The sequence below is a fragment of the Rhinoraja longicauda genome, chromosome 1 (assembly GCF_053455715.1).
Source record: "Rhinoraja longicauda isolate Sanriku21f chromosome 1, sRhiLon1.1, whole genome shotgun sequence".
Taxonomy (NCBI): domain Eukaryota; kingdom Metazoa; phylum Chordata; class Chondrichthyes; order Rajiformes; family Arhynchobatidae; genus Rhinoraja; species Rhinoraja longicauda.
In genome coordinates this window covers 43251062-43267127 of record NC_135953.1, presented here as the reverse complement: position 1 = coordinate 43267127, position 16066 = coordinate 43251062, and the positions used below count along the sequence as shown (strand labels likewise).

At 40.1% G+C, this 16066-nt stretch overlaps 1 protein-coding gene across 14 annotated transcripts in view; it reads left to right on the top strand.

Moving 5' to 3' along the window:
• The window catches only part of atosb (atos homolog b), a 108872-nt gene that overhangs the window by 76942 nt on the left and 15864 nt on the right, over positions 1 to 16066 (top strand). For 12 of the 14 annotated variants that reach the window (XM_078396449.1, XM_078396400.1, XM_078396370.1 and 9 more), the window contains 3 exons: positions 5949 to 6985; positions 10591 to 10649; positions 13177 to 13276. In XM_078396449.1, coding sequence (XP_078252575.1) covers positions 5954 to 6985; positions 10591 to 10649; positions 13177 to 13276 — 1191 coding nt within the window. In that variant the 5' untranslated portion in view covers positions 5949 to 5953. Of the gene's footprint in view, positions 1 to 2199; positions 2416 to 5948; positions 6986 to 10590; positions 10650 to 13176; positions 13277 to 16066 lie in introns of all 14 variants that reach the window. The other 2 variants (XM_078396409.1, XM_078396390.1) reach the window with 2 other exon arrangements.

The window sequence follows — 16066 nt, the reverse complement described above, 5'->3', positions numbered from 1 at the left end:
CTGCCATCAACTTGAGCGAGTTTCTGTTTCAAACCATCAATAATGTCATCTCGGACTAACTACTGCAGTGACATTCTCCTTAATCAATAAAGCAACACCCTCTCCTCACCCTACCTGGACCCTATCTCTCCTGCAGCATCTGTGCCCCAGAACATTAAGCTATTAGTCTTGTCACTCTCTTAACCAGGTTTCTATAATGGATACAACATTCCAGTCACATGTACCTATCCACTCCCTGAGTTAATCTGCCTTGCCTGTCGGGTCTCTTGCATTAAAATAAGTGCTATTCAAATCAACAGTCCTTCCTTGGTCCCTGCGATGCTCTTGCCTATTCTAGCCATTTAACTATTTTTTTCATCATTTTCCATGCCGATTTCCAGCCTTGGTCCTGCTTACAATCCCCCCTCTTTCCCCACCGTCCCCCCATCACCACCACCACCACCATCACCAACATAATTTACACTTGTGGCTAAGTCTTTGGTTGGTTAAACTCTACACATTTTGGAAATTTGTCTTTTAACATTTTGTCTTTCTGAATTCTTTACCAAATGTTCGGTGTGTTCAAAACCTACTTTTTCTCCTAAAGCGAAATACCTTGTGATATCTGCAACATTGAAAGTGTGATATGAGTGCAAGCTGTTGAACTGTATTTTTAGAACTTTTAGTAGAGTAGGGGATGGTAGGAAACTTTATCTGAATGTTATTGTAAACTAATTTACCTCAAAGGTTTCAAGGATGTCAGGTCATTGATTAAGATGTGTTGTATTTATTTTTTGGTGGTGAGACATTTATATTTTATTTAACTTCCTTTGCCTGTCTGTTGTCTCCAATGTAGACAACGACCCTTAAAAGGCATTTAATCATAGCCTTTGCCATGGAGCTCCACAAATAGAATTTTTTAGTCAGCTGGAAACAAATTCCATTTCCAATTTAAATCTAAATGTGGCATCACTGATGAACTGGACACTGTCAAATTGGGTAAAATACTGCCATTATCTTTTAATCATGAACCCTTTTGTATTATCAGTTCCACATGGAGAAAATGAAAGCAGGCCAAACATTCACAGACTTGGTGAGAGGCCAAAAACTAAACTTGTTTTCCACTTGCCTTGCTCTCAAATTACAACTTGCTGGGTAGGGCTGCTCATAAAAGGAGAATATACTGTCAATATTCGGTTATTGGTTTTTGAACAATTTAATGCTTGAAAGATTAATAATACATATGAGGGCATTTCCCCCACTTTTGAGCAAGTGAGATTTCCTGTACTTTTTGGGTGCAGATCAGAATGACTGTTTTTATGTTCTGTTTCCAGTTAATAACTATTTTGGAAAAGAGATTCAACAGTACCTCAGCAGAGTCTAGCAGTGTTGCTGAATGACTAATGTCCAAACTGGTGCTCTTCCTAAATTTGGGTTGTATGATGCGAAGCATTTTTGACATTCTGTTGCTATTTTGGGCCTCTTTAACTCTCATCTCTCTTTACATGTTATAATGCTCAAGTCAGAGTGTGGTTATTTTGCTTTTCTATAATTTTAAGCTATTTCTGTTCGTTCAACCATTTTTATTGTCTTGTAAATTGCTTCCAACTTTAGCTAAATAATGTATTACATTTGGGAACATAAATTTCAGAACAGATTAAATGGATATTTATGATGCACCAACGTGATATTCCTTTTTTTATCTTAGTGCATCTAATAAGTTGAATAGTAGGGAAATGAGTGATCTAGGTTTTTCTGTATCCTGGAATATTGGGGACTATTTTTGTAAAGTTTCTGTCTTGAATGTCAATCTATATTTCCCTCATTTGCTTATTTCCTGAGAACAGTCAAATAAATAGTCGTTGTTCTGCATGAATTGTTTGTTACTGGCTGTTTTCTCTTATTGTTAAAAGGATTTTGTCATTGTCACAAGGCTGAAATGGAGGTCATAAGTGATAGGAGCAGAATTAGACCTTTCGGCCCATCCTCGCCTCTGCCATTCAATCATGGCTTATCTATCGAAGGTAGATACAAAACGCTGGAGAAACTCAGCTGGACAGGCAGCATCTCTGGAGAGAAGGAATGGGTGACGTTTCGGGTCGAGACCCTTCTTCAGACTTATCTATGGCTTATCTACCTCTCCCTCCTAACCCCATTCTCCTGCCTTCTCCCCATAACACCCGTACTAATCAAGAATCTATCTATTTATTTCTGCCTTAGAAAATATCCATTGACGGCCTCCATAGCCTTCTGTGGCAAAGAATTCCACAAATTCAGTTTCACCACAGATTCACCACCAGCTGACCAAAGAAATTCCTCCTCATCTCTTTTCTAAAGGAACGTCCTTTAATTCTGAGGTATGACCTATGGCCTAGACTCTCCCACTGGTGGAAACATCCTCTCCACATCCACTCTATCCAAGCCTTTCACTATTCGGTAAGTTTCAATAAGGTCCCCTCTCGTCCTTCTAAATTCCAGCGAGTACAGGCTCAGGGCCGTCAAACGCTCATCATATGTTAACCCACTCATTCTTGGGATCATTTTTGTAAACCGCCTCTAGACCCTCTACTCTGGATCTGAGCACATCCTCCGAGATGGTGTCCAACATTGCTTACATTACTCCAAATGCGGCCTGACCAGCGCCTTATAGAACCTCGGCATTACGTCCCTGTTTTTGCATTGTAGTCCTCTTGAAATAAATGCTAGCATTTATGAAGAACTCCAGATTAATTGTCAGGTTTAGTTCAGTTGTACTGTAATGAGAAGTTGCCCAGTAGTTACTTGGGATTGATAGACCGGCTTGTGGTATAGAATTTCACTGATTATATATCTGTTAAATAAATAACAATCACTATTTATAAGGCATTTAATTGTGTGAGCAAAAAATATGATTAGTACAGGTAACAGTGACTTTAGGCAGAAAAAATAATTAATGGCTCTCATATTTTCTAACATTTGTGTGTATGGTTTGTCATTTTGAAGTCATAGCAAGTGTTTGCTTGTTTCTTGCATGTAAATCTACAGGTATCTATCCTTTTGAAAACTCTAAAAATAATTGTTTAGCTGTTTGATATTTATATTAGCTTGCTCAGAAAAAAATTATATTATTCAGATCGTAGTATGGCTTTTTGTTTACCCTTTACGATGCTGAGGGAAGGGGGAGCGAGAGCAGAACATCAGAGACACATATCTGCTCTCGTCCTCTGTGGCCCATAGTTCCGCTCTCACTCCCTGTCTCCCCCACTGACACCCCAGGTGGAACAAGGATAAAGTTCCCCTGGTCCTCACCTTCCACACCACCAGCCTCCATATCCTCCGACATTTCCATCACCTTCAATGTGATCTCTTCAATGTCACATCTTCCCATCCCTGCCACATCTGCCTTTCTCAGAGCATGCTCCCTCCACAACTCCTTGGTTCACTCGTCCCTTCTCACCCAAACCATCCCCTCCCCAGGTACTTTCCCTGAAACTGAAGGAGATCGATATACAATACGTCCTCCCTCACCTCCATTCAGAGACCCCAGCAGTTATTCCAGGTGGATGCAACAAAACTGAGACGATGATAGGATAGGATTGTCCTTTGCAATCTTAATGGGATGAAAAGTAGTCAAAGTAGCTGTGGGAGTCTATGGGCTGAGTTGCTTTGGAGAACGTCAAGCATTATTGAACAGATTATTGTAGAGTAAGCACTGCTTGACAACACAGTTGTTAACACAATTCATCAATTTGCTGCTATCAAAGCATTCTATCAATATGTTGATGTTTGTGAGTTGACGAGATGCTAATTAATCAGATTGGATCTTACCTGCTTTTGTTTGTTTTGTCAATCTGAAATATTTATGTAAATCTACACCTTTTCAGACAGGATCTTGGCTCTAACTGGATATGATAGATTTTTAGAAAAGGGGATTGAGGGATGTGGGGATTAAGCACACTCAAGGTACAGAATCTGCCACAATCTTATTTCTTAGTTCATACAATGACAAAGGTCTCAAAGCAGTCAGAAACGGACATTCAGCTGAACAAAATCAAGAGTGTAGCTCCATAACAATGTCTTTTAAATCTTTATTTCAAATTGGACAAGCTTGTAGATTATTTTTACTTGGAGTGCCTTCACTGTATGACTCTGTTTTTAATGGGGGGGGGGTGAAACGGGCAAATTTCATGTTCCCTAAACTTCCTAGATGTTCCTAGATCTGGAGACCACTCAGATAGACTGAGAGTTGAACAGCAAGGCCCTGAGTTGCAGTCGGACATTGAATGCTGAAATGGAGTTACATGGGTGGGCTGGAATCATGTTTGGCCCACAAACTTGCCTTGTTCTTCCCAATCCCTACAATATCCATTCAAATAAATGGGCTTGCAGATCCTTTGGCAGGTAATCATAGTCACACGATACAATAAATTTCATTCATCCCCGGAGGGAAATTGGTCTGCCAACAGTCTCAACACAGCAAGGTACACAAAAACATGAAATTAAAAGTGAAAAAAAAAAGGACGTGACTGTTGGCTGGTTGCCATGTGCACAGCGCCTTCACCGGAACAAACAAACACAGACTTATTCCCTGGGCAGAGGATTCTAAAGCTAAAGTGTCCCCCCTCCGCCACACTGGGTCCCCCTTTGTTCTCCCACCGTCCCTCACGGCACCCCCACCATGCCGGGTCCCCATTGTTCTTCACGACGGTCCCCCCATGCCTGATCCCCGTTGTCTTCCCCTTCCCCAACCCCCCGCACCCCCAACACTCCACCGCCACCGAGGTGCCCGCTGCTGCCGCCGATGCTCCATTGCCGCCCAGGCTCCCGTTGCCGCCGATCCCACCACCGCCGAGGATCCTGTTGCTGTTCAGGCTCAAGCTGCTGCCAAGGCTCCCATAGCCGCCACCGCTGATGCTCCTTCGGCCTAGATAGGCCTCGCTGTCCGGCTTCTCTGCAATTTTCCGGGTGGCTTGTGTGGCGTCAGGCCTACCGGGGCGCTTTCCGGCCATTGGTTGCTCTAGTTATCTGCACCGCGGTTGTTCGGTGGGTAGATCGGGCGCACGCGGCTCCCCGGGACACTCCCACCACGCGCAGGATAACATAGAAGCAGATCCTTTGATTTTTTAATGATTTTTTTAGAGATACAGCGCAGAAACAGGCCCTTCGGCCCACCGGGTCTGCGCCGCCCAGCGATCCCTGCACATTAACACTATCCTATACCCACTACGGACAATTTGTACATTTACCAAGCCAATTAACCTATGTACCTGTTCGTCTTTGGAGTGTGGGAGGAAACCGAAGATCTCGGAGAAAACCCACGCAGGTCACGGGGAGAACGTACAAACTCCGTACAGACACGCCCGTAGTCAGGATCGAACCTGAGTCTTGGCGCTGCATTCGCTGTAAGGCAGCAACTCTACCGCTGTGCCACCGTGCTGCACACTATATCCATGCCATCAAGACTCCATGTACACTGATTCTTTGTTTTAAACTCTTGCCTATTCCTCAACCTCCCCTGTACTATCTTGTAGGATCCGAGAGCATAAACCACCTTGGATACATTTCTTAATTTTTAGTTTAGTTTAAAGATACCGCCTGTAAACAGGCCCTTCGGCCCACCGAGTCTACACCAACCAACGATCCCTGCACACTAACACTATCCTACACACACCAGGGACAATTTACATTTATACCAAGCCAATTAACCTACAAACCTGTAAATCTTTGGTGTGTGGGAGGAAACCGAAAATCTCAGAGAAAACCCACACAGGTCATGGGGAGAACGTACAAACTGAATATTGACAGCACCCATAGTCAGGATAGGATTGAACCCGGGTCTCTGGCGCTGTAAGACAGCAGCTCTACGGCGACTTTAGAAATCTGGGAACTTTGTTTACCTTTGCTTGTGACAATGCTAACTATATCATGTGATAATTATGAGCACACCTGCTAATAAAATGCTATAAATTTAATCTTCAATTTTTTTTCAGATGCTATGTCAGAGGGGAATCGAGAAAGGCACAATTGGTTCATCTACATGAGGAATAACTCGCATCGTTGCAAAATACAAACTTTTTTCTGCCCTTGGATTTCAAAATTTCTGTATAAGATTCAACAGTCCATGAGGCACATGCATCTGGAGACTTCTCAGAAAGAGCAGTCTAACAACTTGTCTCGGCAGGCTACAAGCCAGGCGGATGGGAGTTTTCAAGATGCACCAATGAGCGACTATCGCTTGGAATCAAGTGACGTCATCCCCGAAAGAGGAATTTTGGCAGGGTATAGCGAGAATGAGGTTAGAATTCAAAAAGTGTATCAACTTTCAATATTTTCTCACCTTTCTAATTCTTCAAGTAGTTTGGAGCAGATAAATGGCAAACGGGGTATTAAAAGAAGTGTAACTGAACTTCATCCAGATCTTGAACTTGAACTCAATGAGGAAACAATCCACGTGCACTGCAAGAATTCTGCCACGTTGACTGAAAGTCTAAATGCATCTCATTGTGGAACTGATAATGGCAATCTTTCTGAAAAGAACATAGAAAAGACAAGTGACTATCCAGATCAACAAGGTGTTAGTTTCCATAATGAAGAACCAATTGTGCATGGTTCTGCACAACACTTTTCCCACAGTGGTTTGCATGTTATTGAACATAAAGACTCCCAGGACAGTGTTCTGGCAGAAGATGGTGAGACTGGCTCACATAGCAATAAAGTGGTGCCAACGACACCATCCTCTGAGAAAGACGTTCAACCTATTAACAGCGCTGGACTGCTATCATCTGAGAAAACGCCTTCTTTAGGACACTCGAGTACAATCTCTGTCAGATGTACAGCAAAACGGAAGCTGCTATCACCAACAAATGCAATAGGGAAAGATATATGCTCGGGGGATGAAATCCCTTCTGTTGCAAAGAAATGTAGGATTCAGTTAACTAATTCCATCCCAGTTTCATGCAGAAGTACTGATGCCAAAGCAGCACCTTTCTGGAATCACTTACTTCCATCTTCAAGGGATGCATTGAAGGTTTGTAATGACTAATATTTTTATTGAGCAAAGATATTATATTTTCTAACTGAGCTTTTTATTCAAATGCACTCATTAATGCTCAGCAACTGCCTATAAGATATTATTAAACATTGGCCACAAAATAAAATCTAAATGGTTCTTCAGCTCCCCCCTCATGGCCATCCCCAATCTTGCATTTGTTTAGGAGTTATTCTATTTTGGCAATATTATTATTTTGAAGTGAAGACTTGACATTTGATTCTCTCTGGTTAATACCTTTACTTGATTTGGGTGTCAGTTGCTGGGATTTGCAAAACACAAACTAATTGACACATGGGATACACCATCAGTAAATTATAGTACAAAGCTGCGTAGAAGTATAAAAATGAAATCCACGTAGTTAGTCCTTGATAGAAAATTTAATTTGTCATGGCTGCAGACTCTTAAATTATAGGAAAACTGGAATTAATTCCAGATAATTGATGAAGGATATCTTATCTGATAATAATAATAACTAAACAAGGGCGACAAGGTGGTGCAGCGGTAGAGTTGCTGCTTTACAGTGAATGCAGCGCCGGAGACCCGGGTTCGATCCCGACTACGGGTGCTGTCTGTACGGATTTTGTACGTTCTCCCCGTGACCTGCGGGGGTTTTCTCTGAGATCTTCGGTTTCCTACCACACTCCAAAGACGTACAGGTATGTAGGTTGATTGGCTTGGTCAATGTAAAAAAATGTCCCTAATGGGTTTAGGATAGTGCAGAGATCACTGGTCGGCGCGGACCCAGTGGGCCGAAAGGTTCTGTTTCCGTGCTGTATCTCTAAACGAAACTAAACTGAAGTATGACTGCAGCAAAGTTTATATTCCAAGTATCTCTTTTTTTTAATCTACTCTGCCAAAATGAATAATCTTCTCCATGTAAATTTACATTATGTTCCAGTCATTTGCCCAGATTTAATCTGTCAGCCTTCCTCTGTTGCTTTTGCTTTCTAGAAAGCATGCATTCCTATCTAGCTTAATACAGTCTGAAATTTTGCAAACATTACTTTCTGTTCCTCCCCAGGTTGTTCATATCGATTGTAAATAGTCGCAAACCAAGGGCTGATTGCATTAGGGGATCTGCTAGATAAAAGTGATCATAATGAGATTGTTAATTAATCCTATCAAGATAAGATTTGATGTTGCTCCTTGACAGATTGCTCTGAAAACCTGCCCTGAATGCATTCAATAAGATCTTGAACTGTGTTTGCTAATTGGATTTTTTCAATTTGTATGAAGCTTGAATCCCGCATCCATGCTGCACTCCATGGCATAGTTATTCTGTAATCTTTTGTTCTAAATTCCTTTTCTTTCCAAGGGCATGCACAACGAGGGGAAAAACAAAGGCTTTTGACCCAGTAATCTTCCAAAAAAAAAAATCTGCGCATGTTCACCCTGTTACTTTAAAGAATGTATGGGGATGTCTCATAAAAGCTGACAAATTTCAGTATCCAAGCTTATTTTATTTTATGGCCATTACCTAGAGGCTGATAATCTACTACCACAACATTTATTTTCCATCCTTTACTATATCTTATCTCTGTCCATCCTGATTAGCTGTATCCAGATCACTGTCTTCATGTCACCTGGCATGTTCAGGTCCTCCCTCTTTTGGTCTGCATTCAGATAAAGTTACTTTAATTTTAGCTTGTTACTATTAGTTTTACTGTTGACCTCTTTTTAACTGGTGCACCATTAAATTCACTGTTCCCTTAAGATTCTGCTTGTTGTCCAAGTTGCCACTTTGCTTCATGGCCTTGACATTTTTCTCTTTGAATGCATAATTCCCCTTGTCTGCACTCCATCATTCCAAATCCCACACCTTTTATTTTTAGTTTAAAATCCTCATTGCTAGCCTAATTCAGTATTTTGAGTTCATCTGGAAGTCTGTCCATTTAATATAATTGCTAAATAACTAGAGGGGAATGAAAAGCAATTCTTGCAGAGTGCTATTTTTGTTAATGAAGTTGCATGATTGATTGTAGTAGTATTATCACCTTTAGCATATGCTTGGGTTTTGTACCTTGGCTGCCTGCTTGTCCTCAGTTGTATGTTGAACCTTTGATGCATGATGTCCTTCAGTAGATGTAACTTTAGGCATGAGGTGGGTTTTTAAATGAATGATGAGTCTCGATTCTATTAAATCGTCATTTTCCTCACCTCGTCAAGTATCTTGGTGTTGTCATTCTGCTGATTCAGTCTTCAGTTGACTGATACAGAAGTGGAACGGCACTGGCAACTACACTGGAAGCCAGAGTTCTGGATATTTAGTTCAAGGACATGAATTTCAATAGTTTGGCAGCTCAGGATTGCAGACTCAAGTAATTAAATAAATGTATTTTGTTTTAAAAGAGGCTGTCTCGTTAACAGCGATCTTGAAATTAGATTGTCGTAAAAATCCATCTAGTTTACTCGCAGTATCTAATGAGCTCTGTCTAGTATGGTTCCAGCAAGACTTCACATGTAGATTTTGTTTGAAAAATACCAAAAACAAATCAAGCATTATTTTTTGAATTAATGACCAACTCCTGATTAAGCTTGGGTTTTTTCAAACAAATTTCAAAGTGCGAAACAATACAAACAATCCATTTTTGTTTCCCTGTGCATTCAACTGGAGAATTGATGGTGATATTTGAACCAAAAGATTGAGTGAAACAAATCTGTGACAACGTGGCCACCCACTTATGTCCAACAGAGCATGTTTTTTATTGTTGGACATTTAGGTTTTCTTGGTATTTCTATACTATTTGTAAAACCTACTTAATGTTCTGAAGGCAGCATTATATTAAATAGGATTCTTTTTTCCAGAATAAAAGCTGGTCATCTAAGACTACAAATATCAATAGTAACATTGTCAATGAAACGTCTATACTACCAATTCAATTTGTTGGCAACAGCTTGGCTCTGAATAAAAGTTTTAATTATATAACAATCTTTTGAGTAAAGGAATAAGAATATCCCTTGTGTCAACTTCTTGATGACAATTTTTTAAAAAACATTGTTGCTGCGTCGGCGTAGACCTAAAGCTGATCCCCCTCAAAGGGTTCTAGTACTATGGCTTCATCTTTATATCCTTGAAAATATTCTGAAAGCATCATTGCTACTAGGGAGTTACTTTTTGATGTTTGGTAGACAAGTATAATTTGTTTTAAAACTTCTAAATCACTGCATGTGTGTCATTAATTAATGTTGTTAACTGAACCATTTATAATCAACCAGTTCTATTTCTTATTAAGCTTAATATCTAGCACACCGTTCTTTGCAAAATTTTCCATGTTGTCCTGTTTGCTAAAGTTTTAAACATAAGGAAAATAATATACATGATTCTAAGAGACAACTACAAATCAATTGCAATTAATATGCCACTCTCCAGCACAAATTTTGAATTTAAACATTCCCATTTACCTTTAACATTAATTGATATGGCAAATGCTTTCACCAGCTCTTGCGTACTTCTATTGCTGATGACCATGCTCTTTCCCTGAAACGATGACTTGATTATCCTTCTGTCACATTTGTTGGCATACTGTCTTCAAGGGCAAAAAGTGTTTAAGATGTAATGGCTGCATTTGCCTTTTCACTAGAATTCCTCGGATTGCCTCAGTGGTACCAGAAGATTAAAGAATGGATTGCGCTTAAAATCGTGAGTAGCCAACATTTCTGACATTTAAATTCTGCTTAGTAATAAGAATGAAGATTGTTCTGTAAGTCACAGCCTTCCTTTTTCTGTACCCAGTTCCATGAAAAGGAGCTTGACAAAATATCCTATTAACAATATCTAGTTACTTTAAACTTCACAGTTTTTTCCCCAGATATTGAAGTGACCTTTGTGTCATGTTAGCATTAGGTTGTTGCTTTCGTTTGATTCTTTAATTTGAATTAATGATTTAAATCATCTTTAATTTAGTTCCCTGTTACTTGTCTGATCGTTTTGTTGATCAATTTGACTTTTTTTGGAAGAGGAAACCAAGAGGATTGATGAGGGAAGAGCAGTGGATGTTGTCATGTGAATTTTAGCAAAGCCTTTAAAAAGGTCCAACATGGAAGGCTATCTGGAAGATTAGATCACATAGTATCAAGGGTGAGCTAGCCAATCAGATTCAAAATCAGCTTTGAAGAATGAGTCAAAAAGGAGTTGTGGAGGGTTGTTTTTTGGTTTGGAGGCCTGTGACCCGTGGAGTGAGTGACACAGTGGGCAGTGCTGGGTCCACTGCTGTTTGTTGTAACCTTAACGATATGGATGACCGCGTTGTTAACGTTGTTATTAAATTTGCAAATTACAGCAATATTGGCGGAAAAGTAGATAGCGAGGTAGCATATATAAGTTTACAACAGGATCCAGATCAGTTGGGAAGGTGGACCAAGGAGTAGCAAATGGAATTTAATTCTGACAAGTGTAAGGTGTGGCATTTTAGTCTGTCAAATCAGGGCAGAACCAGCACAGTAAATGGTAGAGCTTTGGAGAGTGTTATAGATCAGAGAGTTCTGGAATGACAGATGAATGGTTCCCTGAGAGTGGTGCATCAGATGGATAAGATGAACAAGAAGGCGTTTGGCATGCTTGCTTTCATTGAATATAGAAGTTGGAACATCATGATGCAGCTGTACAAATCGTGGATAAAACCACGCTTGGAGTATTGTTTGCAGTTCTGGTCACCCAGCTATAGGATGGATGTCCTTAAGTTGGAGAGGATACAGAAGAGATTCGCCAGGATGTTACCTGGGCTTGAGTTGGAGGAAGAAGTTGGAGAGACTGGAGCTTTCTTCTTTGGGGTGTAGGCGGGTGAGGAGGTGACCCTTTTGAGGTGTACAAGATCACGAGGAGCAATTATAAAGTGAATGATCTTAGTAATTTCCCCCAAAATAGATTATTTTATGGGGGGCATAGGCTTAAAGGGGAGAGATTTATGAGGGACCTCCAGGGCAACATTTTCACAGATTTCATATCTGGATTGAGCTGCCAGAGGAAGCTGTAAAAATAGATTAAATTATGACTTTTAAAAGACGTATGGATAGGAAGGGTTTAGATGGATATGGGTCAAATGCTGGCATGTGGGACTAGCCTAGTATACTAATTTAGCTAGCATGGACAAGATAGGCTGAAGGATCATACAGATCTGGGCTGTGCAGCTATGTGTTTTTGATATTTTCTTCAAAAGAGTAGGTTCGGAAGAGCATCATTCATTTCTATTAATTAAAAATCAGAACTTTCATTAACAATTTAGCTTCTTGCAATCTATGAATTAAAACAAAACATAACCTATCAGTTTAATATGTTAATTAAATTAAATTATCAGTTTATGGTTTTGCTGATCACTGACAGAATTGGAACATGAGTAAGTCTTAAATTCTCTTGCCTGTCACTCCATTTGTTTTTGAAATGCAGCTGTCTTTTCCCCTATGCCTTATTAACTTTTGGTATAGTTAAACCAATTAATATCATATTTAATATTAAAATTGATCACCATTAATTGGTGCACAGAAGAAAGCTTATCTTCTGAAACAGTTCCATAATTACCCATGTCTGGCAACGTTTGTCTCTAATTTTCAAATTATTTTCATTTGATCTGGGATCCTTATATGATAGTTTCCCTCTGTCCTTTAATTCTGTCCTTCAATCTGACTTCACAACTGTAATCTTGCTTCAAATGTGAAAAAAAAGAACTCCCTGTCAGATGGCCAGAAAGTAATAAGCTGGGCACTTGATTTGAATGACCAAAAGGAACATACAAAGAAGGCAACCAAGGCATTTGCTTATATCATTCAGTGCAACTTTTTTTGCTTGAAAACAGAAAGGTAGTGATTTTTTTCCCACTTATGAGCAGGTCACACAGTTAAATTCACAAGTAGCCTTCTGAATTTTCCATCTTCTGAAAGGGTTCCCCTTCAGCTTTGTTTCCAAATGCTTTCCAATTTGCAACTTGGATATTTATCTTATTCACAGTTTAAAGTCTGCTGGACCCAGTGAGACAACCCAGAGTGATTATAGCCAGAAACTTCAATAGTGAAGAGATGAAAATAAATGTTTTAACATGTTAATTCCATTTCACATTAATGTAAATGAATATGAATTTAAAACATTGAACATATAAACATTTTAAACAAAACTATTATCTGACTGAAATTAATCATATAGAATATCAACATATTCTTTTATATTTGCCCTTCAGGAGACATCTACGGAGTGCATTTGCAGGAGAACCCAACAAGTTTTCATCAAGAAGCAGCACAAGTCCTTCTATTAGTCGTTCCTTGCTTGGAAATTTTGAGGTACAATAAGAGAAGATTACAAATTTAAAGGGAGAAATTCAGCAACCTACTTTGGTCACCAGTATATTTTCCCTTCCTTCCTTGTGGTTTTTGAGACTTCTTTCATCTCCTCCTCTACATTTTCTCTGGTTTCCATTTTCAGGGAACTGTAGACCCTTCATGCTCTCACAACATTCATATTCACACTCTCTTGATCTTCCCACTATCACAGACTGATTCCTTATTCAAGACTTTGTTCCTTATTCAAGACTTTCTCTTTGTTCTCTGTATCTCAGCCCCACTCTCTCTTTGCAACTGTTGAGTTTTTACCCTTTCCCCATTTTGACACAAGGTCATTGGTCTGATCTGTTTCTCTATCCACAGCTGCTGTCTGACTCACTGGGAGTTAGCAGCATTTTCTGTTTATATTTCTGATTTACAGCATCTGTAACGTTTTGCTTTTTGAGAAATAAATCGGTGTTGTGGAAGCTAATATGGGAAGACTTTAAATTAGATGCAGGTTATCAGAAAAACTGTTTGTTTTGTTTCAGTACTAAAACTTTAGAAGCATACTGGAATATTTAAGGGATGGATTCATAGACATAGTCATAGAGCATGGAAACAGGCCCTTTGGCCTAACTTGCCCACACCGGCCAACATGTCCCAGCTACACTCATCCCACCTACCTGCATATGGCCCAAATCCCTCCAAACCTGTCCTATCCATGTTATCTGTCTAACTGTTTCTTAAACATTGTGATAGTCCCTGCCTCAACTACCTCCTTTGGCAGCTCGTTCCATAAACCCACCACCCTTTGTGTGGAAAAGATACCCCTCGAATTCCTATTAAATCTTTTCCACTTCACCTTAAGATTATGTCCTTTCGTCCTCGATTCTCCTACTCTGGGCAAGAGACTGTGCATCTACCCGGTCAAGTCCTATCATTATTTTATACACCTCCATCCTCCTGTGCTCCAAGGAATAAGGTCCCACCCTCCAGTCCTCTCCTGATAGCTCAGACCCTCGAATTCTGGCAACATCCTTGTAAACCTTCTCTGTACCCTTTCCAGCTTGACAACATAACATGGTGCCAGAACTGAACACAAGACTGAATACGGCCTCACCAACGCCAATGTGCCAAAAGCTATTTTGACTACCCTACCTGTCTGCGACTCCACCTTCAAGGAACTAATTACCTGTACTCTGAGATCCCTCTGATTTATAACACCCCCCCCCCCCCCCCCACCAGAGCCCTACCATTTACTGTTTAGATCCTGCCCATGTTAGACTTCCCAATGCTACACCTCACATTTCACTATTAAATCTCATCATCCATTCCTCAGCCCATCTGGCCAACTGATCAAGATCCTGGTACAACGTTTCACAATTATCTGCAATACCACCCACTTTTGTATCATCTGCAAACTTGCTAATCTTGCCATATCCGTTCTCATCCAAATCATTTTATTTTATTTATTTATTTATTTTTATTTTTACAGAACTTTTTAGAAAACAAGCCCTCCCACCCGTCCCCCCACCCCCCCCCCCCCCCCTTATACTAACCCCAAATAAGAAAAAAGAAGAAAAGAAAAAAAGATTAAAGATTGCCTGGGTGTTGGGGGTCCTGCACACGCCCCATGGAATTCCAAACAGAATAAACTGTATATATATATGTACATCTCTCCCAAAAGAACCATTGAGAATATGAACAATTCTTCTATATATATATAGGCCCCTCTTTTGTAGATAAGGACGCCAGATATTTTAAAAAGTATCATATTTGTTCCTTAAGTTATAAGTAATTTTTTCAAGTGGGATACAGTTAGAAATTTCATTATTCCAAGGGTCCATACTTAAATAGGAATCTGATTTCCAAGTAACTGCGATAGTTTTTTTGGCTACTGCTAATGCAATTTTTATAAATTCTTTCTGATATTTATTCATTTTAAGTTGTGGTCTTATTCCTTCAACATCACCCAATAACAAAAATCTTGGGTTGTATGGAAGTTGTATTCCGATAATCTGTTCTAGAAAACTTCTTAAATTTGTCCAAAAAGGTTGTATTTTTGAACAGGACCAAGTAGAATGAAAAAAAGTACCAATTTCTTGAAGTCCCAATGCTACACCTCACATTTCACTATTAAATCTCATCATCCATTCCTCAGCCCTTCTGGCCAACTGATCAAGATCCTGGTACAACTTTTCACAATTATCTGCAATACCACCCACTTTTGTATCATCTGCAAACTTGCTAATCTTGCCATATCCGTTCTCATCCAAATCATTGATATAGGTAACAAACAGTAACAGGCCCAGCACCAAACCCTGAGGCACACCACTAGTCACAGGCCTCCAGTCCGAGAAGCATCCTTCCTCCGTCACCCTCTGCCTCCTTCCATGAAGCCAATTTTCTATCCATTCAGCTATCTCTCCTTGGATCCCATGTGATCTAACCTTCCTACCATGTGGAACTTTGTCGAATGCTTTCCTGTATTTAATGACAAGGACGGCGCAGTGGTAGAGTTGCTGCCTTACAGCGTTTGCAGTGCCAGAGACCCAAGTTCGATCCAGACTATGGGTACTGTAATGTACAGAGTTTGGACGTTCTCCCTGTGGCTGCATGGGTTTTCTCTGAGATCTTTGGTTTCCTCCCACACTCCAAAGACGTACAGGTATGTAGACTAGTTGGCTTGGTAAATGTGAAAAGAATTGCTCCTAGTCTGTGTAGGATCGTGTTAAAACACGGGGATCGCTGGTCGGCGCAGACTCGATGGGTCGAAGGGCCTGTTTCTGCACTGTATCTCTAAACTAA